The following is a 25,674-nucleotide window of genomic DNA, read 5'->3' on the forward strand; positions in this document are numbered from 1 at the left end:
TCATGCCAGGTTCCAAGCTGTGACTATAGCTTATATAACATCCTACGCAGGAGAGGTTTACAGGGAAGATGACGGAGAAAGAGTTGGATGTTCCCAGCTTTGACTGGGAGAGAAAACTCAGGCCACAGAGGTGGGGACAGAGCGAAGAAGACTGAAGATAATTCAGAACCGAATCCTCCCCACAAGGTCCTGACGCACCCCAAGCCCAATCTGTCTTCATCTGGGATAATGATTTGTGCTCCTCCCTCCATTCACGCTCAAGGTACCAGTGCACAGAATGGGGCTGGCTGCATGGGAAGGGGAGAGAAGGAAGGCTCACCACAGTGGCCAGACACCCAGCTGTCACCAAGATTCCTGGACAGAACATGACTCCAGGGATGCTGTTGGCAGCTTAGCCTGGCCTCTGCCCCACAAAACACCTATAGCAAAAATAGATGACTCCTGTACAGAGTAGCCCAAATGTCCAAAAAATGGTCTACAGAAAGGGTCCAGGATGGACTCCACCCACCCCAACACACATCCCCCCCCCCCCCCCACACACACACACACACACACACACAGATGAAGTCTGAATCCAGGGAGGGTGGACAATGTGGAGAAGCTGGCTCAGAGTTGGGGTGGGAAGGGGGTCCCAGGGCAGAGGGCATGACACTGCACCATCACACCTGCCCCAAAGCCCTCCATGGCTCCCCATACAGAATCCAAACCCCAGAGCCTGGCATGGCAGTCAGTGTCCTCCCAGCCCCTCTATACGAGCCTCTGCCCACCCAGTCAGGTCTGCAGTAATTCCCAAGGCCTCCAGCTGCCCTCCCCTTTCCACACACCCCCTCCCTATGTGGTGTGGTCCCTTAGGAAGAGAAAGTATGTTCCTGGCAAGCAGGCTTGGGTTCCAATCCCACTGTGACCCCGGCCCAGTGCCCTCACCTCTCAAGCCTCAGCTCCTCACCTGCACGGTGGAGGTGGCCTTCTAAATAGGATTGTTGTGAAGATTAAATAAATAACGTAAGTGAAATACTCATCCTGTGATGGATGCTAAATAAATGCCTCTGCCCTTCCCCATTCCTCTATGTTCTCCTCCTACGCTTCTTGGAGGTCCCGCCTAAAGGTTCCCTCTGACAGGAAGCCCTCCCTGAACACCGTAGGCCTCGGGGGTAATCTCTGCCATTTCTGACTGAGGGCAGGTCTCTCTCTCTCTCTCCTTACCTTGGGTTCTGAAATAAGAGCTGCCTCTTCCTGTGCAGACCCTCCCCCCATCCCCACCCTCAGCTTCCATCACAGCCTGAGGACCAGAACAAAGGACCAACCAAACCATCACCTTGTGAACCTGCAGCACATGCAGGTCCTCTCCTCCCAGAGAGGAGAGGCGGCCACCCCAGGGGACACAGCAGAGTCCACACCGGAGCCCGAGTCCTGCCTCCCAGTCCACCCTCCTCAAGGCCATCCTCAGGGAAAGATACTGTGACTGGATGACCACGAGTTCCACCCAGAACCCCTCTTTCGGGCTGTGCACCCACTCCCCAGGGGCCGAGTGCTGATGCCCACAGCTGCCCACAGCTGCTCCCTCTGGAGAAATACCTGCTGGGAGGTGGCACAGGAGGCATGATACCTCTCCCCCTCCTGGGCAGCCCATGGCCAATGACTGATTGACATGTGGGCTGCAGAGGCGCCACCCCAGCCTCCAGGTGGGACCCGCTTTCTCGTAACATTCCTGCTCCAGGGCCTTCCCCCTTTCTCCTGCGAGCACTCCCCACCGAACCTCTCGCACAAGAACCCTCGTCTCAGGCTCTGCTTCTAGAATCTCAGCCTAACACAAACGCCTTGATTCTCAAAGCATGGCTCCCTGAGCAGCAACATCTAGCCCTTGTTAGAGATGCCAGATCTCTGGACCAGCCCCAGACCTACTGAATCAGAATCTGCATTCTCACAAGACCCTAATGTGATTCAGGTGCTCTTCAGTTTCAGATGCGCTGGCTTGAGGTAGGCAGTCACCAGCCCTCTGTGGGGATCAGCCAACTAACCTGGGTATTAACCAAACCAACCCCTCTGTCATGGCAATCGTATTGCTAATGTGCATGTTATCTGCTATGGTCTGAATGCTGTGGTCCACCCAAAATTCACATGTTGAAATCCTGATGGTATCACAGAGCTCTCCTGATGAGGATCAGTGCCCTTATAATCAAGAGCCCAGAGAGCTAGCTGGCCCCCTCCACCATGTGAAGCCAGAGTGAAACAAGGGCTATCTACAAGGAAGTGGGCAGTCATCAGACACCAGACTTGCCATGCCTTGATCTTGGACTTCCCAGCCTCCAGAACTGTGAGAAATAATAAATAAATACCAGTCTCTGGTATTATGTTACCTGAGCCCCAGTGAGCTGAGACATTGTCCAAACTTGACCATCAGCTACAGAAATTAGCTAGGTAATGGAGACATTCACCACCTGTGGGGGTCAACGTGGTCCCCTTTGCTCCAGGTGAGTGTGATCACCAACTTTACCCAGGTAGAAGCTTCTCACCCTTCTGGTTTGAGCTCTAAACTCTAGTGACCTTACTTGTTCACTAGAATTCTGTTTCTCTTTGGTGCCCCAGGGTCTGCATTAGTCAATTACAGCCTTTGCCTCTACTTCCTTCTTGAAGGGACTTTGCCCCTACCACCAGACAGCTAGGAAAGGTTCCCCAAAAGCAACCCCGGGGAAGGTGTCAGAAAGAAGGGCAGATGAGATTTGTCCAGGCCCCTGGAGGATGCACGGAGGGGAGCAAGGCCCACTGATGTCTCTGCCCAGAGGAAGAAGCTGCTGACCTGCCCTCAGTCAGAAATGGCAGGGGGGGCAGCAACCCCTCTCCAACCCCTTGCCTTTACCCAACCCAGGGTGTGGGCCCCCAATCCTGGTGTGAGCCCCTCAAAGCCCCTCCGAGGGGATGTTCATGACCTTTGCAAAACTAAATGCAATAACCAAGTCCTATGTGCAGAGAAGACCCCAGGGCCAGCCCCGAAGGCTGCAATAATCCAGACGTGTGTTTGGACAGGAGGCACCCTGCAAAGCTCCGTCAACTCTGCCTGTCGCCTGAGAAGGGAAGCGGTTCACCTTTTACTAATCGTCCTAATTCATTTTTTATTACTAACTTTCCTGTTTTCTATTTGCTGTCTGATTGAAGATATTACCAAAGGCATTTAAACAGCATCAGACCGTACCACAATGGCAAACATAACTCTTTTTATTGAAATCTGCATTAATATACATATAAGTCCCCGATCACAAAGACCTCAGGGTCCACATGCTAGACCCTAAATGAAGGCAGATTTGGCAAGAGGTATATACACAATGGAAGGGTGTTCAGAAGGTAATAAGCTGTGCCAGCAGGGCAGGATAAAATGGGCACTTTCTCATGCTTCTGGTGAGTGGGGATGACCCTTTTGGAAAATGACAGGTCGGCATGAATTGGGAGCCATAAAAATGCTCACTCTTTTTTGACCCAGAAATTTTACTTCCTGAGTCTTCTTTGATACCCCACTCTCCACTGTACCCCAGATCCAACTCATCCCCAAACTGCATACATCTTTCACCTCCCACACCCTTACTTCTCTTCATTTCCACTCCACCACCACAGTCCAAGCCAGAGTGGACCAACAGAACTTTCTGCAGGGATGGAAATGTCTGTATCTGCGCTGCCCAACAGGGGCTAAAATACCCATATGTGGCTAGCGAGTACTCAAAATATGTCTAGTGTGAATGAGCTAAATTTTGTTTTATTTTCCTGTATTTTAAATGAAAAGAGCCACACGTGGCCACTGGCTACCTTATAGGATAGCATGGCTGCAAGCCATCATCAATTCTCCCCTGAGCCACAGGCACCACCTCCCAACTATTCTCCTGCCTCCACTCATGCCCCATCCAATATTTTCCCCCACAGAACAACTGCAAAGATTCTTCTAAAACGCAGCACACCTCCATGACTCCCACTGCTCTTAAGTCAAAGTCCAAGCACCCAGACATGGCCTCTGAAGCCCATGTCTCCTGTGGACATTGGGCAGCCCAGCCCCAGGGAGCCCACAGTGTCAGAGATGCTGGATGGGAAAGGCAGTAGCACAGGGGAGGATAGCAGTGAAGGCCTCCAGGAGGGGGTGGCACTTGAGCAGAAATTTAAAAGACATGTGTGTTTAGCCAGGCGTGGTGGCACATGCCTGTAGTCCCAGCTACTTGGGAGGCCGAGGTGGGAGGATTGCTTGAGTCCAGGAGTTGGAGACCAGCCTGGGCAACATGGTGAGACCCCGTGTCAAAAAATTTAAAAATTATCAGGTGTGGTGGCATGTGCCTGAAGTCCCAGCTACTCAGGAGGCTGAGGCAGGAGGATCGCTTGAGCCCAGGAGGTCGAGGCTGCAGTGAGCCATGTTTGTACCACTGCACTCCAGCCTGGGCAATAGAGCAAGCATCTGTCTTTTAAAGAAAAAAAAAATAAAAGATGTATGTGTAGGAGTTTGCCTGGTGGGTGGGAAACACTAAAACCAGAGGCCTGGCAGTCAGAGTCGCTCTGAAGGCTCCACCCATGAGCAAACGACAGAGATTCCCCACACTTCCAAAGCCGATATTCTAGTGAAGGGGATAGAGGAGGGAGGAGAGAAGGACATAAACAATAAACATCAGGAATAGGCAGAGAGAAAGCAATGGGTAAGAGGCTTCCAGTGAACCATGGTAGGGCAGTGCAGTTTGCAAGCCTTGAGTATTAAGAAGGCAAAGTGTCAAACGCTGCCCTTGAATGTGCACCGTGGGATCGTAGCAGGTGATTTCCCTCATTTCCTAAACTTTTTGGCAGGTAACATAGTGTTCATAATTTACAGTTTAATTTTTTAAAAAAAGAAGAGTGATAACTTTAGGAGAGAAGCCACCAAAAAGTCCTGCTTGCTCAACAGAAACATTCCCATGGGCTGGAGAGAGATTTTATTATCTCCGAAGGCCAGGCCAACTGTGCCCCAGACACTCCAGCCCAAGCAACTGGGAGTGACGCTTCCCTCCTGACAAAGCCAAGGTCATCATTCCCAGGGAGATGGGAAGGGGACAAAACAGGGGCTGCATCTGCCAGCCTTGCCCCAAAGGGTCAAGCATTGATTAAAAGCCATGAGGACAAGGATTTCAAACATCATCTCTCTTGAGTCATATCTCAACTTTCCTCCTTGGGCTCAGCTAGAGATGGGCCTGGCATGTTTCTACAAGGAGAATTATAGAATTCACATGGATTAACACTTGCAGGCCCCAAACACTGTGTCCCTCACATATATGTGTTTAATCCTCCTGGCAGCAACATATAAACAGGGTAAGTGAGGCCCAGAGAGGGTGAGTGGATTATTCTTAGAAACACAGCCTGGGCTATGTTACAGTGGTCATCTCTGAAAAATATAACCTGCCTCATTCATTTGTTCAATCTTTCAACAACTTTTTACTGAGCACCTACTATAGATCAGACACCATGGGGACGCAATGGTAAACAAAATAAGCATGAGCCTATTGCCTCTTAAAGTTTATTATCCTGAAGGGGGAACAACCAACTAATTTCACAGATACATAATGCCACGAAGAAAAATACTCAGAGGCAGCCGGGCGCGTTGGCTCATGCCTGTAATCCCAGCACTTTGGGAGGCCGAGGCAGGTGGATCATGAGGTCAGGAGATTGAGACCATCCTGGCCAACATGGTGAAACCCCGTCTCTACCAAAAATACAAAAATTAGCCGGGCATGGTGGCGTATGTCTGTAATCCCAGCTACTCGGGAGGCTGAGGTAGGAGAATTGCTTGAACCTGGGCGGTGGAGGTTGCAGTGAGCTGAGATCGCACCACTGCACTCCAACCTGGGCAACAGAGTGAGGCTCCATCTCAAAAAAATAAAGAAATAAATAAAATATTAAAAAATAAAAATACTCAGAGGCTACGGTAGAGAAAAAGAAAGACAACTGCACAGATGAGCAGGTCAGACTCTGGGAAGATGAGGATGAAGCTGAGGTCAGAGACTGGGCAGGAGCCAGACATGTGAAGAATGAGGGCAAGAACATTCCAGGCAAAGGGAACAGCATGTGCAAAGCCCCTCAAGCGCTAAAGAACAGGGTGGGGTGGGGGGAGGGGGTCTGTGAAATAGCAAGAAGGCCAGGTGACTGGAATGGAGTCACTGAGGGTGACTGACTCTGACTTTACTCATCACCATGTCCCCAGCATGAAGCCTGGTTCCTGGAACAGAGGCTGGAAACGCAGGCAGGGGCGAGCTCACGAGAGGACTTATGGGCCAAAAAAGGAGTTGGATGTTATCTACTCACCAGGGCAAGGCACTGGAAGGCTTTAAGCAGAAACCTAAGAAGATGTGATTTAGGTTTGTAAGAGTTCATCGAGCTACAACAGAAAGCCATTGAGCAGCTTTGTGGGGTTTTTTTTTCCCTGTTTTTTTTTCTTTTTTCTTTTTTTTTTTTTTTTTTTTGAGACAGGGTCTCACTCTGTCACCCAGATTGGAGTGCAGTGGAATGATCTCAGCTCACTGCAACCTCTGCCTCCAGGGTTCAAGTGATTCTCCTGCCTCAGCCTCCCAAGTAGTTGAGATTACAGGCACGAGCCACCATGCCCCATTTTGTTGTTGTTGTTGTTGTTGTTTTTCATATTTTTAGTAGAGACGGGGTTTCACCATGTTGGCCAGGCTGGTCTTGAACTCCTGACCTCGAATGATCCACCTGCCTCTGCTTCCCAAAGTGCTGGGATTACAGGCATGAGCCACCATGCCCGGCCCCATTGAGCAGCTTTGTATGGAGAAGAGACAGGACTCAATTTATGCATCATAAAGACATCGATGGTGGCCACCATGGCTCCTCAGCTCGCCCTGACCTTTGGTCACTGGATAGTAAATGTCTCCAAACTCCATGGAAAGCTAAGTTTCCCCAGCTGGCATGTGGGAGGTGGCCACCTTTTGGCAAAGCAAGACAAAGAAGCGAATGACAGGGCATGTTGACAGAGCGTCAGACAGAAGCATGGCCATAGGCAGATGAAAAATTGTCCCACAGGACACCTCAACAGGCCGTGACTTGCTGTTAGCACCGAGCCATTAAGAAAACACAATGATGTGCTTCGCTGATCCTGAAGGATGTAATCCAGGTCGGCATGCAGACATTTAGTGCTCCGTCCAAAGGAGCAATAAAGCGACCAACACAAGAGCAGCTGGAGGAAACCTGCACTGTGCAAGTGGGCGGCCAGGCCCTTCAGTGCTTTTTATTCTTTCTCTCATTTAAAATCAAAGCCTGGCTCTTAGGCATCTGTAGACAGATTTGGAAAGGGAATTGAAGCTAACTACACCAGGTGCTTAAACATACATCATTACCTCATTTAATTTCATAAACAAGTAAGCATTGCTCATCACATTTTGTATATGAGAAAACTGAAGTCAGAGATAATAAATAGCTTTCCAAATGCCCCTGGCTCCCTTCTTCAGCCTCACTTCGTAACACTCTCAGCCCCTCCTATGCCTTTGCATATGTTGTTCCTTCTACCTGGAATGCTTTTCCCTACCTTCTTCGCTTGGCCAAGTTCTACTCACCTTCAAGCACAGGCAAGTGTCCCTTCCTCTGAGAAGCCTTTCCTGACTGTCCCCAGCCTAGCCTGGTGGTCCCACACTCCCCTGTGCTACTTCAACATAATGCTTACCACACACATTTGAAATTGTTTATTTCTGTCTCTCTAATAAGATCATGCTTCTCAAGGAAAAGGACCATGTCTTAATCACCTTTTCCTGCCCGGCACCTACCACAAAGCCTTGCATACAGCAGGCAGTGCATGCTTTTTGGATGGCTGTATGAAGGAGGGAGAGACGGAGGGAGGGAGGGAGGGAGGGAGCGAGGGAGGGAGGGAGGGAGGGAGGGAAGGAAGGGAAGGGAAGGAAGGAAATTAACTCTTCATAGGTGGCAAAGCCAAGATTTGATCCCAGGCCAGTATGACTCCAAAGCATATCTCATGGCGTGTGTGTGTGTGTGTGTGTGTGTGTTACATAGATCATCAGAAAATGTACACAGTGTGGAATATATTACTGAGGACTCCATTCATCCTTCCAAAAGAGATGCCAAAAATACCAGCCCACAGGGGAAAAATGTAGGATGATGAATATGGGGGAAAGGGTTAACCAAACCCTTTTCCTTATTGGAAGAGAATTGCACCTTTGTTAATTGCAGAGCATAACTCCCCTGGAAACCTGAGGAAAGTGGGACATTAACTATGTTACCAGGCAACTCTGCTCATGGTAAAAATGACCCCTGATTGGTAAGTTGCATTTGAACTGGGAGGAACTATAAATAAGTTATAAATATCTGAAAAAGAAGCCATACTTTGGGTTTTCCTAGATGCAGTGACATTTGAACCTGACATGTCCCTGGGTCCTTGAAGCTAAGCCTACGGAATTGTTACAATGGATATGGCTGCTGGGAGAATAAGGCTTCTAAGTCAGGGTGGCTTCCACAGCCACCCATTGTGTATCTCATTCCTTTGCACTTGAACTAGATCCTGGGAGGGAGGGGGCAGCAAAGAGAATAGCTCCTGGCCACCTTCGTGGACCACTGCAGAGACTGTTGCAAGAATTGCTCGTGCAGAAGAGAACAGCTCACGTGCCTTGCTGGCAGGCTGTGTCAGGCTGTTTCCCAAATCTTTCGAGGAGACTGGTGCCAAGTGTCCCGTGTGCCTCTTGTGAGTCTGAATGTTTCATTGGTCCTTAAAAACTCCCTGTGGGAATTGCAATGAGAAAGAAGGCAACTGATACAGGAGAGAAAAGAGACAGTCCCAATGGGAACAAGTGCTACACTGATCCTGAACTGAAAAGCTCCTTAGACTGTACAATGTATAAAGGCACCAAAACCTAGTATAAGGTCTATACTCGCTGTTCTACAGAGTGCCCAGTTCACCTAAACAGTGCCTTGGAGGAAGAAATGAGGGAGGGGAAGACTTACTTGCTCTCCCACAGACCTAACCACCAACCTGAGATGCAAATGTGATTATGTGAGGAAACCACAACTCAGATAGGCTAAGTAACAGGTCCAAAGTCATACAGCTTATAAGTGTCAGGATATGAACCCAGGCACTTCCATCAAACTCAAAGTCACATTTGGATCCAACATCTGGGTTTGCATAAAAATGAACTTCCATCTCAGGTGGACATAGAGAACAGAGAAAGCATGGGAGTGGGGGTGGGAGACCTTCCTAAATAACGTAAACAGGAAATATTTGCAGAATAAATGAGACATAAAGGGCCCAGGGTCCATCTTCCACATCATAAAGTTCAGTTCAAGCCAAAACACAGCACGATGGAACAATAAAATGTATGCATGGGATTGACCCTGGGTTATACTACTACTGAGTCGATTCATTTCCAACAAGTTTCTAAATCATTCCTGCAAATCAGGCCCAGCTTCGAGATAAGCACATTTTAATTAGCTGTAATGTAAAGGCGCTCTAAGACAAGGAGCCAGTGATACACTCTTCCACCCCTGCAGCAGGAGAAAGTGAGCTCCCCCTGGCACCCTGACAGCTGCAGAGCAAGCTGGGGCCAAATTCCAGCTCTGCCTAACAACCCCCTCTGCCACCCTTCTGTTACTTGATTCATCTGGACCTCAGTCTTCTCACCTAACAAATGGGGACAAATGTGCCCAGCATAGTTCTTGGGAAAACTTAAGGCACATAAGAAAATAAGAAAAGGCTGGGATCAGAAACGTTATGAGATCGCTAGAAACTAAGAAGTCAAAGAAACAGACTGACAGCGAAGCCTGTGAGCACTAAGGAACTGGCACGCAACACCTAACTGAACCCCAGAACATTCCCAGAGAGAGGAAGCCTGCGCTGGGACCTCCGTGTCCGTCCAAAGCCCTAGGAGAAGCTGTTTGTTGGTTTTGCCCCCAGGCTAATGCCAAGGAGAAGAATTCTCTAATTGAAAGGAGAAATCTGCCTGGGAGACTCCCTCCTGCGGGTGAGCACAAGGCTGGAAAAAGTGCACCAGTGCCCTGGGGGTAACTGCTGGCCTACCTGAGGGACAAAGAGGCCCCCAAGGACATCATAGGCTCATCCCACACTGCAATAGAGTCTGCACTCACACACCACACACAGGGCGTTTCTACTCAACATCCACATTGCCCACCCACGCAGTCACGCCTTCCACCCATGTTGAGGAAACTCACAACCACAGAACAGATCTAGACTGCCCCCCCCATTTACAAATTTAAATGTCAACCAAGAATCACCAGGCATTTGTAGAAAATATCAGCATAAAAGAGAGGCCTAAAAGTGAACAGAAGAACCACCAATAAAACAGAGTTAAATGCAGGAAACAAAAGACCACTTTTTTAAAAATCGAATTACCATCTTCAAAGAGATTCAAGATAGTCACATATCCATAAAAGAAGAATAGACCACGATGATATGAGATCAATCAAGAAACTCAGAATTCTGGGAAAATAAAAAAATGATTCCAGAAATAAAAACAACGAATGTATTAAAAGTAAGGAACTGAAGAAAGGGTTTGATGGGAAGTACACCCTCCACACTCTTTTCAGTGGACACCCCGGGACACAGGGCTGTGTGTGGAGAAGGGAGAGGGAAAGAGAGTAACAGGGACTTCACTTGTGTCTTTCCTCTTTTAAAATACTTCTATGTGTCTTACAAAGACCAAAATCAATTTTTTAAAAATAAAAGAGTGGCAGGACTCAAGATAAAGAGGAAAATGGTAGAAAAGTGAGGTGCAGTTGGGAGTGAGTTAATGAACAGCAGCCACACCACAATAGCCTATGTTATGGCTACAGGTGACCCACTCCTTTGCCTCTGAGCTTCCTGGGAGCTCAGTGAAGGTGAAAGGCAAAGCCAGAGACACTGACCTGCATTGAGGCTGGGCAGGGCAGACGGCCTCTTCTTGAACTAGACAGGACTCCAGCCCCAAAAGAAAGCCCTGGCTCTTGCCCAGAGGTGACCTCCTTAAGCATGGCCCAGAAGCTCCTTGGAGACCCATCTGGAGTCCTCCCTAACACACAGGAAGATATGTGACAGCTCAGTGCAAGGACTCTGGAATCCCACCCTGGAGCATCTAAGAGCATCTTTGAGCCCCTAAAAACTCCATTAATTACCATTTGTCTTCCCTTGGACCCAAAAAGTAACTATCCTGCCTTTCCTATGCAGAACAGATGACACATCTCTCTCACTTCATGAGACAAAGAAGAACCTTGAGCAAGTGAGTGACCATCACTAAAAGTCATCCACATGCTGGCCCTTGATTTCCTGGGAACCAAAAGGAAGGTGCATTTTCTCCACATGATGCATCTCCCTGAGCTGGTCACAGTGGTACTCCCCGGCCCTCTTCCATATGCTCATCTCCCAACCCCAGGAGTATCAGCGGCTGGGCTTGCAGCTCGCCCTTCAGTGGGACTGCCCTCTACTGCAGTGAACTCCTTCACCCAAGGGAACTGCCTGCTGTTCACTTTTAGGCCTCTCACTTATGCTGAAATGACCGGATGATGCAGAAATCAAAGGCTTGGGCAGTCCCCTCACCTCTGTCTGGGGCAACACTAAACAGCCACCTTAGCGCCACAGCTCCCTGTGGGATGGCGTTTGTCAGAACCACAGGCCAGGGCAGGCCAGCTTCTCCCCGGCCCAAGCATGTTTCCTCCTGTGTCCCCTGCAGGTGCACCCCTTCCGCCCACCTCACCGCAGAGAACTTCCCCATATAAACCTTCCACGAGCAACTCTCCATCTCAGAGTCCATTTCCAGGCAACCCAATGTGAGACTTTCCCCATGGTGAAGAAGACTCTCCCCACAACCCACCAAGGGGCTTGAGAAGGACACCTAACCACATCCACACCAGGGCTCCATGCCCCAGGCCAGCAATACATCTCTACTGTCCTCAGTTAAGGCAGGACAATCCTGCCACGCTCTAGTCTAGACCAGAGGTTCTCTAAGTGTGGATCCCAGACCGGCACCATCAGCACCATTGACTTGCTAGTAGTGCTAACTTTCAGCTCCTCCCCAGGCCTGCTGAGTCAGAACTTCTGGGAGTGGAACACAGCAGTCTGTTTTAACTGTGCTCCAGGTGATTCTGGTGGGCTAAAGTTTGAGAAGCAGAGTATCTATCATGGGCTACTGGGGGAAATCAAATGCAAGTCATTAGACTTTCCCATCAGCAGAAGACCAAGAGACAGTCATTGAGGACGGTCAGAATCCAGCAACATGATGCATTCCATACTTGTGCACCACACCCCTGGTTCCAGGCACAGTCCTCTACTTAAAGCCCCACAGGCTGGGGTGCAAGGCTCTTCATAACCATCTCTGCTGGTGTCCCAACTCCCACACAGGCAGGTTTCCCCTCCTTAGGCTGACAGTATCCCCAAAGCACCCCTGCAATGGCTGCTCCCTCTGCCTGGAACACCCCCCACCACTCTACATGTCCCCAGGTAGCCCACCTGGCATTCCTGTAAGACTCTGGCATTGTGAAACCTTCCCACACTGCCAGCATTGGCACTGCTCAGCCAATTTTATATTTAATTACTACTCTGCATTTTGAGCCAATTGATTACAAATCCACATAGCCATTCACACAGTAAATAAAACTTTTCTATGGAGTCACTGAGCCTCCAGGACAGGGCTGAATCCCCAGCACCCAGTAGGCACTCAATAAAAACCTGCTGAACATCTGAGAAACCCAGCAGTAAACAGGCCATTAAATATTGAAAAACCACAATCAGGTTGCTCATCCTAGCAGGCACCAGAATTAGCAACTGTATGGCAGCAAGTTTTAAATATCAGGGAAATTGATCAAAAGGTACTATCCTGTGTCATACAACATCGTTTCATTAAGATATAAAATTACAATTTACCACAACTCATTAGGTTAATAATCACTTACCATATGTTTTTACTGTTACTCCCAAACCATGCTGAAAAATCACCCTGTAGGTTTGAATCCATGTAAATAAGATGACTGTCAACCCTGTGGATACAGGATTACTGAAGGGAGACAGTGGACTGAAGCCCTGGCCAGAAAGCACGGTCCCTGCCGTGGTGCTGCAATTCCCTTCGCCACCATCTTCTAGTTTACCTGCGCTAAACTTTCTTCCCACATCACTGGTTCTCAACCAGGGGCAAAGTCTGGAGACATTTTTGTCGTCACGACTGGGGGCAGGGCGATGCTCTTGGCATCTACTAGGTAGGGGCCAGGGATATGACTAAACATTCTGCAATGCATGCAACAACTCCCACAACAACATTATTAGGTCCAAAATGTCAATAGCGCCAAGGCTGGGAAACACCATTCTAGATTAGACAGAATTTCCATACCTATTACTTTAATCTGATCTTTGCAGCAACAATAGAAGGCAGACATTTCTGTCCCCTTGTACAGATAAGAAAACTGAGACCTGAACAGCTAAGTGATGTGCATAAGGTCACCTGCCCAAGCCAGTGGATGGTGCAGCTGTGATTGGAACCAGTTTCTCTGCCTCCAAAACGCATTTTCTCTGCTACACAGATTTAAGAAGATAACAGAAGGTGGAGGAAATGAGCAACTCTCTCCCAATTCATAATCCTGGACACTCAAATAAGAGGCTCCTTCAACCCAGAGGCTCAGGAAAATCAGGTCTAGGGACCAAGACATGGAAGCATCCGGCTCTGGGACTGCCAGCAGCCCAGGGCCAGAAGTGGTGGCTCATGCCTGCAATCCCAGCACTTCGGGAGGCCAAAGCAGAAGGATCATTTGAGCCCAGGAGTTTGAGGCTGCACTGAGCTATGATTGTACCACTGCACTCCAGCCTGGGCAACAGAGCAAGACTGTGTCTCTAGAAAAAAAAACAGAAGAAGAAGAACATGGCGGGACAGCTGTGGAGCATCCTCCAGCAACTGGTTCAGAAAAGCAAGTTCCTCTCGCATTTTAACTTTCAGTTGGGCTGCTCTTTGTGGATGAAAATGAAAGCATTTCCTGCTGGGGCCAAGTGCTACACATACATGATCTCAAACCCTCAAGTTCCAAAGGGGAGGTGTCAATGTCCCCATTTTACAGATGAGGAGACTGAGTCCAGGGAGGTTAAATAACTTGCCAGCCCTGATAGTGGTGAAGGCAGTGTTCAAACCCAAGTCTGCCAGGTTCCAGAATCCATGCTGCCTTCCTATCCTGAGACCAACTCTAGGAAATCAGAGAAGCAAAATAGATTGCCCTACAGAATCACGTGGGGCAAGGAGCCATACAGCAGGGGGGTTGCTGGACCAAGGGGGAGGCACAGGACCTTGTCTTTCATGCAGGCTCAGCTCCTCTTCCCGCCTACAGGCTGCTCTGTGTGCAAGGCTCTGTCCTCCGAGCCCACTGGGGAAGCTCCTCTAGGAATGGAAAGTCCGCCAAAGACTGCGCCTCTGCCGGGTCCTGCCCTGGACTCCTTGTGCCCCACAAAGTCTTCAGATGACAACAGCCAAACAGATGCTAAGTTCCTCAAGCCACAGGTTACAACTGGCAAGCCCTAGATTCATTCATTCATTCAGCAAATATTTGCTGAGCATCTATGTGTCAGGCTAGCACTGGGAATACAAAAGTAAAGGCAGACACAGTGGTTCCTGTCCTCTGAAGGATAACAGGCCCATCTCCTCAAAAAGCACCATTCCCACCAGCATTCCCTCCCAGTGCACCCTCCACAGTTAGAAAGGACATTCCCAGCCTTTATTTCATTATATTTCCACCCCTATACCATCCCTCTAGGCTGATGGTCACCGGTTTGCCTTCCCTTTGCACACAGGGAAACAGAGACCCAAAGAAGGGTGCTGACAGGCTCAAGGTCACCCAGCAGATCGGGGGCAGCAGTGCCAGGCTTGGGCTGCTGGTCCTGCCATGCAAACGTCCTGGGAGGGAGCCTCCAGCACAGGTTGGGGGAGGAGCTATAGGGAACATGTTTAGATGGAAAGTAAATGAGAGCTTCCTAGCAGAGATGCAGAGCTTCCTAGCATTCCCTGGGACCAGCCATCTCAGCTCTAAGCCCACCCATCCCAGGGTACCTTCCATGGGACCCACTAGCAGCCACCTGTGCCCCTGAAGCAAGGAGCTGTGGGAATCTCACCCACCAAGGATGCTGGGCAGGCTTCACATAGGTCAAGTCCAGATCAAGTCCATAGTTTACCCCACTTCATGAATTTTTGTCAAAAAGAGTCTGCAATCATTCATTAACCAAGCTTGTCCAGATCTCATCCTTACAAGATGCTGTGCCCAGAGTCGTGTGTGTGGGAAGTTGAATCCTTCACCCACCAGCACATATTTACTGAGCAATTATGAGTCAGGCACCATGCCAGGTGCTGGGCAGAATTCCTGCCTGCCAGGGGCCCACAAAAGCCTGTACACAAACAACCAAACAACTGCTACACAAAGTGTGGTCCTTGGATCAGCAGTAACATCACCTGGGTAGCTAATTAGACATGCAAATTCCCAGGGCCCCATGCCAGACCAGCTGAGTCAAATCTCTGGGGGTGGAGCCCAAGAATCTGTTTTTAAAATCTCGCCAGACAAAAGACACGGAATCAACCCAAATGCCCATCAGTGTTAACCTGGATAAAGAGAATGTGGTACATATACACCATGGAATACTATGCAGCCATAAAAAGGAACAAGATCATGTCCTTTGCAGGGACATGGATGGAGCTGGAAGCCATTATCCTCAGCAAATTAACATAGGAACAGAAAACCAAACGCTGCATGTTCTCACTTATAAGTGGGAGCTGAACAATGAGAACACATGGACCCAGGGAGGGGAACAACACACACCGGGGCCTGTCAAGTGCCGGGGGAGGGAGGGAGGGACAGCATCAGGATAAATAGCTAATACATGCGGGGCTTAACACCTAGGTGATGGGTTGATAGGTGTAGCAAACCACCATGGCACATGTTTACCTATGTAACAAATATGCACATCCTGCACATGTATCCTGGAACTTAAAATAAAATAAAATTAAATTTAAAAAAAATCTTGCCAGCTGATTCATGTGTACATAGATTTGAGAAAAACTATTCTAGACCACAAATCCTTCCTCAACTTCCCTATTTAAAATCACAAACCAGCCCCAGGCCTTGGGACTCCCAACTCTCTTTCCTGTTCCATTTTTCTCCAAAAGTCATATTCCCATCAATCATGATACCATATATTTCACCCATATATTTATGACTTCCCACACTGATAAATAAGCTCCAGAGGGAAGTGATTTGAGTGACTTTTGTTTACTGCTGCAGCATCAGTTGCCTTGCACAGTGCCTAGCACCAAGAAGTGCTCAATAAATATCGTTGGTAGAATGATGGATGGCAGAACATGCCACATCCTATGCAGTACCAGTTCTTGGGGAAGCCTGGAAAGAAAGAGAAGTTTGCTGGCTGTGAAGCACCACACGGGGAAGGTGGTACCCAGGTTGGCCTTGATGAAGGCCTTCACCCCTTCAGTCCAGGGATGAAGGATGCTGGAAAGGAGATGCTAAGCCTCTTCCTGGAATGGGCCCCAGATGGTTGATATTGTTGTTATCTAATTAGTAGCTGTTATGTGCCAATAACTGTCCTAACCTGTATCACCTCACTTAACCTTCCTGAAACTCAGAGGTAGGCAATGTTGTCTTTGAGAGAACACCAAGACTCAGAGATATTAAATGATTTTCCCCGCCCACAAAAAGACTTGTATAAGAATATTCACAGCAGCTTTACTTATAATAGCTCCAACTTGGAAACAAACCCAAATGTCCACCTGCAGGTGAATGGATAAACCAGTTGTATTATATTTATACAATATAATATTACTCAGCAATTAAATGGAACACACTATGAATATATACAACATCATGGATGAATGTTGAAGACATTACATTGAGCAAAAAGAAGACAGACACACAAATGTTTACGCTGCATATCAAATTCTAGAACTTAAACATGGTTAATATACCTAAATTGAACTTAAAGAAAGCATTGGGAACAGAAATCAGGTAAGTAGTTTCCTCTGGAAGTGAGGATAAGGCGTGCTGACTATAAAGGGGTGTGAGGGAACTTTCTGGGATGATGGAAATGTTCTCTATCTGGACTGGGATGTTGGTTACATGAGTGTTAATATTTATCAAAACTCATGGAACTGTACACTTAAAATCTTCATGTTATTGTTTGTAAATCATATCTCAGTAAAAAATGAGCTAAAAATAATTTGCCCTAGGTCACTAAGCAACAAATGGACATTTGAAGCCAGGCTTGCCCAGTTCTGATGGCCAGTTTACACTAGTCTGCCATAGTTGAGCAGGGATCCCCCAGCTGTCCCCCAACTTGGTAAGATGCCTTGCCAAAATCTGAACCAGGAGTTCATAGTTACCCTAAGAATGATGTTACAGGCTCTAAACCCCTAAACCGTGACAGAGACTTGCAAAAAAGCCAAACAAGTGTCCTTCTGGGAGTCAAACCTGGGCTCAGGCCTCATCTTTGCTCCTTACTTGCTGTGTAATCTGTGAGTTACACTCCTCTGTGACTCAGTTTCCCCTTCTGTAATGCAAAGAAGGAGGAGACCAATGGTTCCCAGCATGGAGCCACAGATCCTGGGAGCCATGGGGCCACAAATCCCTATGCTCAAAAAGCACCTTTATTACATTAAATAGTAATGAGTCTTCTTCATACCTGTTAAGCTATTTTTCTAACGCATGCTAATATTGTGATTAATAAAATACACATCTATTTCAAAGCAAAAATAACACCATAACAGCTTTTCATTAGTGTGTATTTTCTCAAACAAAAGATACCAAAAGAACAACCAATGTTCGTGACTTTGGTTTAAAGAGGCTGGGAATCTCTGTGTAGAGGATTGCTAAGGGGACAGTCGCCAAGGGGATAGTCGCCAAGGGGACGGTCACCAAGAGCCCTTCCAGGTCAACTGCCCCATAGTTGTCGGGCATCACTTGGGCAAATGCTTGCCCTTATGTATATAAAGCCTGGCTCCCTGTGCAACGAGCCTCTTGTCTGGGGACAGAGCCCCCCATGTGTGGGTGTGTCCACCCCACAATGTGTGGATTCAGCCAGGCCTACAGGCCCCAAGTGTGGTCACTACTGCGCCCTGAGCCTGTTTCCCTCCAGCTTTGACAGTGACTAGTGTAAAGGTGGAGCTTGGGCATTTCCCTCCCCAACCCCTCCCCATCCACTTCTTGAGCCAGAAAAGGGGAGTTCCTGATCACAGCCTGGCCCTACCCCCCAACCGCCACCACTAAGGCCATGCCCACTTGGGAATCCCTTATCAAAAGACCTCTAGCCCCTAACTGAGTACAGTGACCTCTGCCCTCCCGCCTCACCCTGCTCTAGCCTGAAGGACTGAGTAGCAGGTTTCACATCCAAGTGCAAAGTCAGACCTTCCTTTCACCTATCCAGTGGCTCAGCTGCATCCCCACCCCCCTCCCTGCCCCGCCTCACTCTGGACACATCCTCAGCTATGGGCCGGGGTCCTACATCCCACACAGAAAGAAACCAGAATCGCCGGCTTCTCGTTCCCTCCCTGACCGGCCCTTCTCGGCGAGATTCACACAGGTTCTGGTGCTGAGTCAGAGGTTTACAGAGCATCAGAATAAAGCAGGAGCCTCGGCTGAGTCCTGCCTCCAAAGGCCCCTATTTGGGACAGCCCCACCCTGGCGAGATTTATAGAAACACCACCCTCAAACGGAGCGCTCCAGGCTAAGCCCCCACCCACTCAGACTTTGAGGCACAAATGCCCAGCCCACCCACACCCGCAAACCAGACGCTGGTACCTACCTCGCCAACTTCACATTTTGAAAAATAACAAAGCCAAGGGCAGAAGACAGACCAGCTGCCCCCACACCCAACCTTCTCCTCCCTGAAAACTCCACTTGCTACTTTTAATCTATTTTCCTCCATCAGACTGGAGGCAGCTCCCGGCCTTCTCCTGAGGCTACCATCCCCCCTCATCGGCTTCTAACTTTGCAGGTCACTGGACAAGAGAACCACCGCCACTCTTCGCGAGACCTCACTTGTCGCCCACCACCGCCCCACATCGCGCAGGCCGTAGTGGCCTGGATGCTTGCCGCCCCTGGCGAATTGCAGGGAGGCTTTGCCAGAAGCCGCTCCCCTGGGGCCTGAGGGTGCACTCAGGGAGGCCCAGCCCGGGAGGCCCCGGGATCCGCGCCGGGACGCCCCTCTCCTGCCTCATCCCCACTACCAGGGGCCTGACGAAAAGCCTGCGAGGTTGGGGAGAGACCCTGGGGGGCGCCGATCCAGCCACTGGACGCGCACTCACCCCGCATTGCCACGGAGCCCGCGCGTCTGCGCCAGGGCCGCGGGAAACCCACGCGCGCTGTTCAATCCGGGCTCCGAGTGACGAAAAGCCGCGCTTGGCTGCAGCCGGCCCGGGACCGACGCACCGACTGGCGGACGCGCGGACAGTCTGGCTTCCTAACTAAGTTTGAAAGTTCCCTCCCCGGCGACCGAAGGGGACGCGGACTGCACAGAGGCACCCAACCCCTCCGGGCTGGGCCAGTCGGGGCAGTGGGACCTGACGCCTCGGGTTCGGGGTTCCAGGCACGCAAGCCTCCATCACTGGGAATGCGCCCGGCGAAGCGCAGCGGGAACCTGGCTGGGGTGGGGGGGTAGGTCCTAGAAACGTGGAGGAGGGAGGGTGTCCCGCACTACAGCCCCAGCCTGGAGGGACGCCGGCTCACCGCTCCCGGGAGGGGACAGGCCTCGATTGGCCGGCCGCAGCCTACTCGGAATCCGAGGCCCCGCCGGGCGGTGACGGCCAATTAGTAAACTGCCCAATTAGTGTGCTGCGGCGCTGAGAAGTTAAACCTCGACGCGCGAGTGTGGATGACCGAGGTGTGGCCGCCCCTGGGTGTGACCGCGTGTGACTGTGTGGCCGTCAGGACGATCTGTGTCTGAGGCTCACCGTCCAGGGGGGTGGCTGTGTGTGACAGCGTGCGCCTGGGTGAGGCGTTGTGGCTGCGAGCGTGTGACTGTCGGGCGACTTCTTTGTGTGACTGTCCCCCGTTGTGCCTGGTTGTGACAGCGGGTGGGGGCATGTCACGGTGTGTGGGGCATCGGAACGTCTGTGGGTGACTCGTCTGTGGCGGTGAGACTGTTCGCGGATGAGTGGTCGCGTGTCGTTGTGTATAAGTGACTGTCAGGGTGACTTGCGTGGGACGGCGGGACCGTGTAAGCAGTGCCTGGCCGCCTGCGTGTGGCCGTGGGTCACTGTGACGGCTTGTGAATGACTGCGAGGCTGTCAGGGGGACGCGAATGAGGGGCCACTGTGTCGTCGCAAGGGTGGCTGTCGGGATGACTTCTGCCCGCGATCCCAACAACTCAGGGCGTGAGCGTGGCCGCGAGGGGATCGATGTGAGCCGCCGGTGCCCGTCGGCGGGGCTGATGTGCGCGGCCCCGTGTGACCCCGGGAGCGCCTGAGTCCCGAGCTGCCAGGTGACTCCGGCCCCGCCCGCGGGGGACCCCCGCCCGCCCCCGCCTACCTTGCCGCCTTGGTAATAGTCCAGGTGCGCCAGGCCGGCCGGCTCGGCCCCGGGCCGCGCGCCCACCGCGGGCGCCGAGGGGTACAGGCGGACGTCCATGGCGGGCGCGGCGGCGGCGGCGGCTCCCGCTGGCAGTGCCTGGGCGGGCGGCGGGTGGGAGCCAGTGTGCGAGCGGGACTGGGAGCGCGGGGGGCGGGCCGGGGGCGGCGCTCAGAGGAGCGCCCCGCCCCCGCCCCCGCCCCGCCCGCGCGCGCTATTGTTCCGGCCTCGGGCGCTGCCGAGGGCCGGGGGCCTGGACCGGGGCGGGGAGGTCCTTCCTCCGGGCTGGGCCGCCTCCGGGTCCCCCGCCCGGCCCTGCATCCCTGAGGGGGGCGCGCCTGTCCAGACGGCGCTTTTCCGTCCCGCCTTTCGCCACCCACGGTGAGGAGAGAAGCCCGAACGGCACCCCTCCCTAGAAGTGGGACACTCCCTTGCTCTAAATATTTGAGCCGGCGCTAGCCCCCGCCCCGCGGCGTGGGTGCGGGAGGAGAAGAGGAAGGTGGTGACAGGACCACTTTGGAGATGGGTGCTGCCTTACCTGGGCGGACGCAGGCCAGCGCCGGAGGATACTCTTAGCATGCCCGCCCCCTCCTCGTCTCACTGATTTGAGTCAGCTTGAGAGCCCCCCCTGGAGATTGCCGCGCTTAAACTCACTCATATATCGGGAAACTGAGTCAAAGACTTGCAGCATCAGTAATGGAGCTTCAGGCAGGTGGGCTCCATTGCTCCCAAAGGATCCAGAGCTGAAACCACTTGGAGAAGACAGCAGGACCCCACCCCTTTTAATGATAGGGAGGGGAGGGCCGCAGGAATGCCTAGAGCCCGAAGCTCTGAAGAGGGGTCTAGGATCTGCCCGCGGTCACGGTCTCTTGGAGTGAGGAAAGGAAGAAAATGAGATTGGAATGGGATGGCTCTGATGGTGGGTCACAAAGGTGACTGTGAAATGGGGTTCCTCCCCAACCAAAAAAAAAAAAAACCCTCTAGTTCTTGATATCACTTGCTGGTTGCTAGACTGTTGCACCCCCATCCCCCTTTTCATGCAAGAATTGGCTACACTAGCAATCTCCACTAGCAATCTCACTGCTCACTCACTGCTCCAGGTATGTCTGACTGGGAGAGGCCAGGAGGCAGAAGTCAGCCAGAATGGCATTCTTGTGTGGCACCAGGATATAGGATGCCATTGGGAGAAAAGGACTTGAGCTTCCTGCCCACTCAGGAGCTAGCTTAGAACTTAGTTCTCAACTGCTGCTTGGGCTTTGCTGGTCCTGGCCTAGAACTAGGACCGTAAGAAAGATGCATTAACAAAAGATAGGTGTGGGAAACAGGCATTCACTGGAGGCTTGGGAACAACAGAGGGAAATTTTAGCTCAGAAAGGAAAGAACTTCCAAATAAATTTCAGCAGTCATTGTTTCTAGAAATACAATGCCACACCTCATCAGAAACAATTTTCCATTGTCCTGTGTCCATTGTTTTCATCTGGATATCCAACTGACCAGCACTCTTTATTGAAAAGATCACCACCACCACCACCACCCCCCTACACAGACACACACACACACACACACTCTTCTGTAATGTTAACATTGTCGTAAATCAAGTAGTCTACATGTACATAAGACTGTTCCTGAATTCTCTATTTTGTTCTGTTAGCCTATTTTTCTCTCCCTGTGCCATTATCACAATGTCTGGATTACTGTGGCCTTATAAGTCTAGATGTCCCGTGAAATAAGTCTAACCACTTTGTTCTTTAAGACTGCATTGGCTATTCTTGATGTTTACACTTTCACAGAAATTTTGGAATCAGTGTACCTATTTATATACATACACCCAAACACACCAACACAATCTTGCTGGGATTTCAATTGGTATCACTTTGAACCTTTAGATCAATTGGAATAAAATTAACATTTTCAATAGTAAAACTTCTTATCCATGAACATGGTATGTCCCTTCATTTATTTTGGGTTTTTAAAAAAGTTATCTCAGCAATGTTTTGTAGTTTTCTATGTGGAGAACTTGCACATCTTTTATTAGATTTAGCCCTAGGTATTTTTTGTTGCTATTACGAATGGCTTCTTTATTTTATTTTCTGTTTGTTGTCAGTACAGGGTTGTTGTTTTACAACAAGTCCACAAATTCTTTGACACCCTTCCCAAGAAGTAGAGTCTAACACTCTTCCCCTTGGGAAGGGATTAGTCTTAGTGAATGGGTTTTAACAAAAAGAATGTGACAGAAGTGAATCTATGTGACTTCTGAGGCTAGCTAGATCATAAAATTTAATAGGGCTTCTACCTGGCTCCCTCTCTTGGGACTTTTGTCTTTAGAACACTAAGCCATCATATAAGAAGTCTCTCTTAGGCTGCCATGCATTGAAGAAGCCCAAAGTAAGCCACACAGAAAAATCATATGCAGAGACCCTGATACTAAGTAAAGAGGGATTCCTAGCTAGTGCCCAGCTGTGCCAGCTCCTGCTGTTCCTGTTCCGTCTGCTATCTGACTGCACCCACATGAAAAAGGCTGAACTGTGCAGATGAGCCCTTCTTGAATCCAAAATGCACAGAAACCATTAGAGATAATAAATGATTATTGTTATTTTAAGCCACAAAGTTTTGGAGTGATTTGTTACTTAGCAATATAGGTCTGAAACATAGTATAAATAGATTTTTAAATAATGCCCTTGTATCCAGCAACATTGCCAAACTCATTTATTAATTCTAGTAATTCATCTGTAGATTCTTTGGCTTTAAAAAAAATTTTCTATCTCATCTGTAAAAATGAGAGTTTTAGTTTTTTCTTTTAAATTCTTATAAGTTTTGCTTCTTCTTCTTGCCTTGTTGCACTGGCTAATATCACCAGTATAATTTTGGAAAGAAGTAATAGTAGCAGACACTCTTGTCCCATTGCTGATTTCCTGATCTCAGAAGGAAAGATATCAATATTTCACCATTAGTTATAATGCTTGCTGTAGTTTTATTTTTGTTTGTTTCATTTTGCTTTGGTGTTTTTTTTTTTGTTTGTTTGTTTGTTTTTTGAGACAGTCTCACTCTGTCACCAGGCTGGAGTGCAGTGGTGCGATCTTGGCTCACTGCAAACTCTGACTCCCTGGTTCAAGTGATTCTCCTGCCTCAGCCTCCCGAGTAGCTGGGATTACAGGTGCATGCCACCATGCCCAGCTAATTTTTGTATTTTTAGTAGAGACAGGGTTTTACCATGTTGGCCAGGATGGTCTTGATCTCCTGACCTTGTGATCCAGGTTTTTTTGCAGATACCTCTGTTGCAGGTTGGAGAAATCAGTCTCCACAGAAATACTCTGGGTCAGGAAATAATACTGCTGTGGCCATTTTACAGATGAGAAGAGTGAGACCCAGTGAGGAATGCACATCCTGACAGTTAATAGTAGAGCCAGGACTACACCTAAGTCTGGAAATTCCACCTGGAGCACTTCCTACTGCCCATATTTCCACAGTGTTGGTCCCACTAACTCTGGCCAGAGGTGTAGAACAATGACCACCAGAGTTTGAAGATGCATGTGCACTGGGTCAGCTACAGGCAGCTATTTGACTTCTCTGGAACCTGCCAGCAGCAGCAACAATCAACCCTGCCAGTCACCTATATCCACTTTCTTTCCTGAGGAGGGAGCCAGCACCAAGGAGGTATCTGAGAAGTCCAGCAGCAAAGTCCAACAAGGCCCCAAAGCTTGATCTTGCCACTTCATGTTGGCAGTTGATCAGACAGGAAGCTGATGACTCAGTTCCCCCAAAGAAACACCACAGCCTCATCTGTTGTCTTGAAGATGGGAGTGGGGCTTCAGTTCTCCTCTCTTCCCTTTGACTGCAAGGAAAAATCTGTGAGAGAGGAAGCTCAGATCTCAGCCAGTAGCGCAGCTGGTCCAGTCTGGAGACCCAAAGTATCTGTTTGTTCATCTTCCAGCTCTCAGTTTCTGATATCATAAATAGCTGAGATATCAGAATATAGATGGGTTTTAATATGTTTTATTAACCTTGAGGTATGGTAAGGACAACACATCAGGAGATGATTGCCATGGAAAAGACAGTTTGGTACTCCCAGGTGTCAGGAGGAGGGGACATACCATGCCATTGAGGGTACTGGGGAAGCACCAGGTCAGTCAGGAGGCAGAGGGAGAGGGGAGAACTGTGGGTAAGAGCCTTTACTGTGGTTTCCGCAGGAAGGAGCAGACAAGGCAGGGTAAGCAGGTTTAGGATTGGCTTGTTTGAATAATTTCAGCAGCTCTGGGGCATAGGGGCTGTCCCTAGTTGTCTGGTACTGGCCCCGGAGTAATTAGGGCAGGTAGATAGTGAGTTGGAGTGTGAGAGCCCAATAATACAGGTGGTTGGAGGTGTAGGCTCTGTATTGGTTTGCATTAGAAAATTATGCTAACAGGCTCACGGGTGAGTTGTCTACTATTTCTAGGTATTGGCTAACCCTAGAATGGGCAGTCCCTCCAGGGTCTGCAAGACCCCAGATGTCAAAGTATCAGAATACAGAAAATAAGACATGGTTAATACAAGATGTGTCCACTTACCCATGGGATCCGAGAGGGAAATGAGTCCTACTCCATCTATTGCTCCTTTACCTAGGAAATGTCTTGGCTTTAAATCAAAAGGACTAATCCCTAAAAAACAACTATGGCAGAGGAACTAAATACCCGACTGTGGGAGCACTTAGATCTAGTAATGTATCTTCTTCCTCTTTCTCCTTATAGGCACGTGGTAGACTTGTACTCCCCGACCCATTTGAATTTAGGTGTGACCATGTGACACTTTAGCTAATGGAACATGAACAGAAGTGGTGTGTGTTACTTCCAGGTGGAAGCTTTAAGGGCCTGAGCATATTTAATCCTATTCTCTGAGCCATAAAAATCCTAACAAATGTCAACTCATTTTTTAAGACCTAATTCAAGTAACATTTATTTGGTTAAGATTTCTCCAAGACTCCAAGTTAGTGCTCCAACAACCATCTGCACACAGGACTACTAGTGTGAATCTCAAAGAACTGCAACATCACATTTGCCCAATGAGTTTCTCCAATTGCCCAGTGAGTTTCTCCAAGGCGAGGACAATAGCTTGCTCATCTCAGTGCCACCAGTGACTAGCACAGGGGCTAACAAAGCCTGGATGTTTCCT

At 49.5% G+C, this 25,674-nt stretch overlaps 1 protein-coding gene across 5 annotated transcripts in view; it reads right to left on the reverse strand.

Moving 5' to 3' along the window:
* Positions 1–20,642, reverse strand: part of TOX2 (TOX high mobility group box family member 2) — a 154,745-nt gene extending 134,103 nt beyond the window's left edge. For 2 of the 5 annotated variants that reach the window (XM_055266373.2, XM_055266374.2), the window contains exon 1: positions 20,491–20,642. In XM_055266373.2, coding sequence (XP_055122348.1) covers positions 20,491–20,589 — 99 coding nt within the window. In that variant the 5' untranslated portion in view covers positions 20,590–20,642. Of the gene's footprint in view, positions 1–18,766; positions 18,790–19,268; positions 19,357–20,490 lie in introns of those variants that run through there. The other 3 variants (XM_055266376.2, XM_055266377.2, XM_055266371.2) reach the window with 3 other exon arrangements.
* Between the last annotated feature and the right edge of the window lie 5,032 nt (positions 20,643–25,674).

Source organism: Symphalangus syndactylus, chromosome 24 (genome assembly GCF_028878055.3).
Source record: "Symphalangus syndactylus isolate Jambi chromosome 24, NHGRI_mSymSyn1-v2.1_pri, whole genome shotgun sequence".
Classification (NCBI taxonomy): domain Eukaryota; kingdom Metazoa; phylum Chordata; class Mammalia; order Primates; family Hylobatidae; genus Symphalangus; species Symphalangus syndactylus.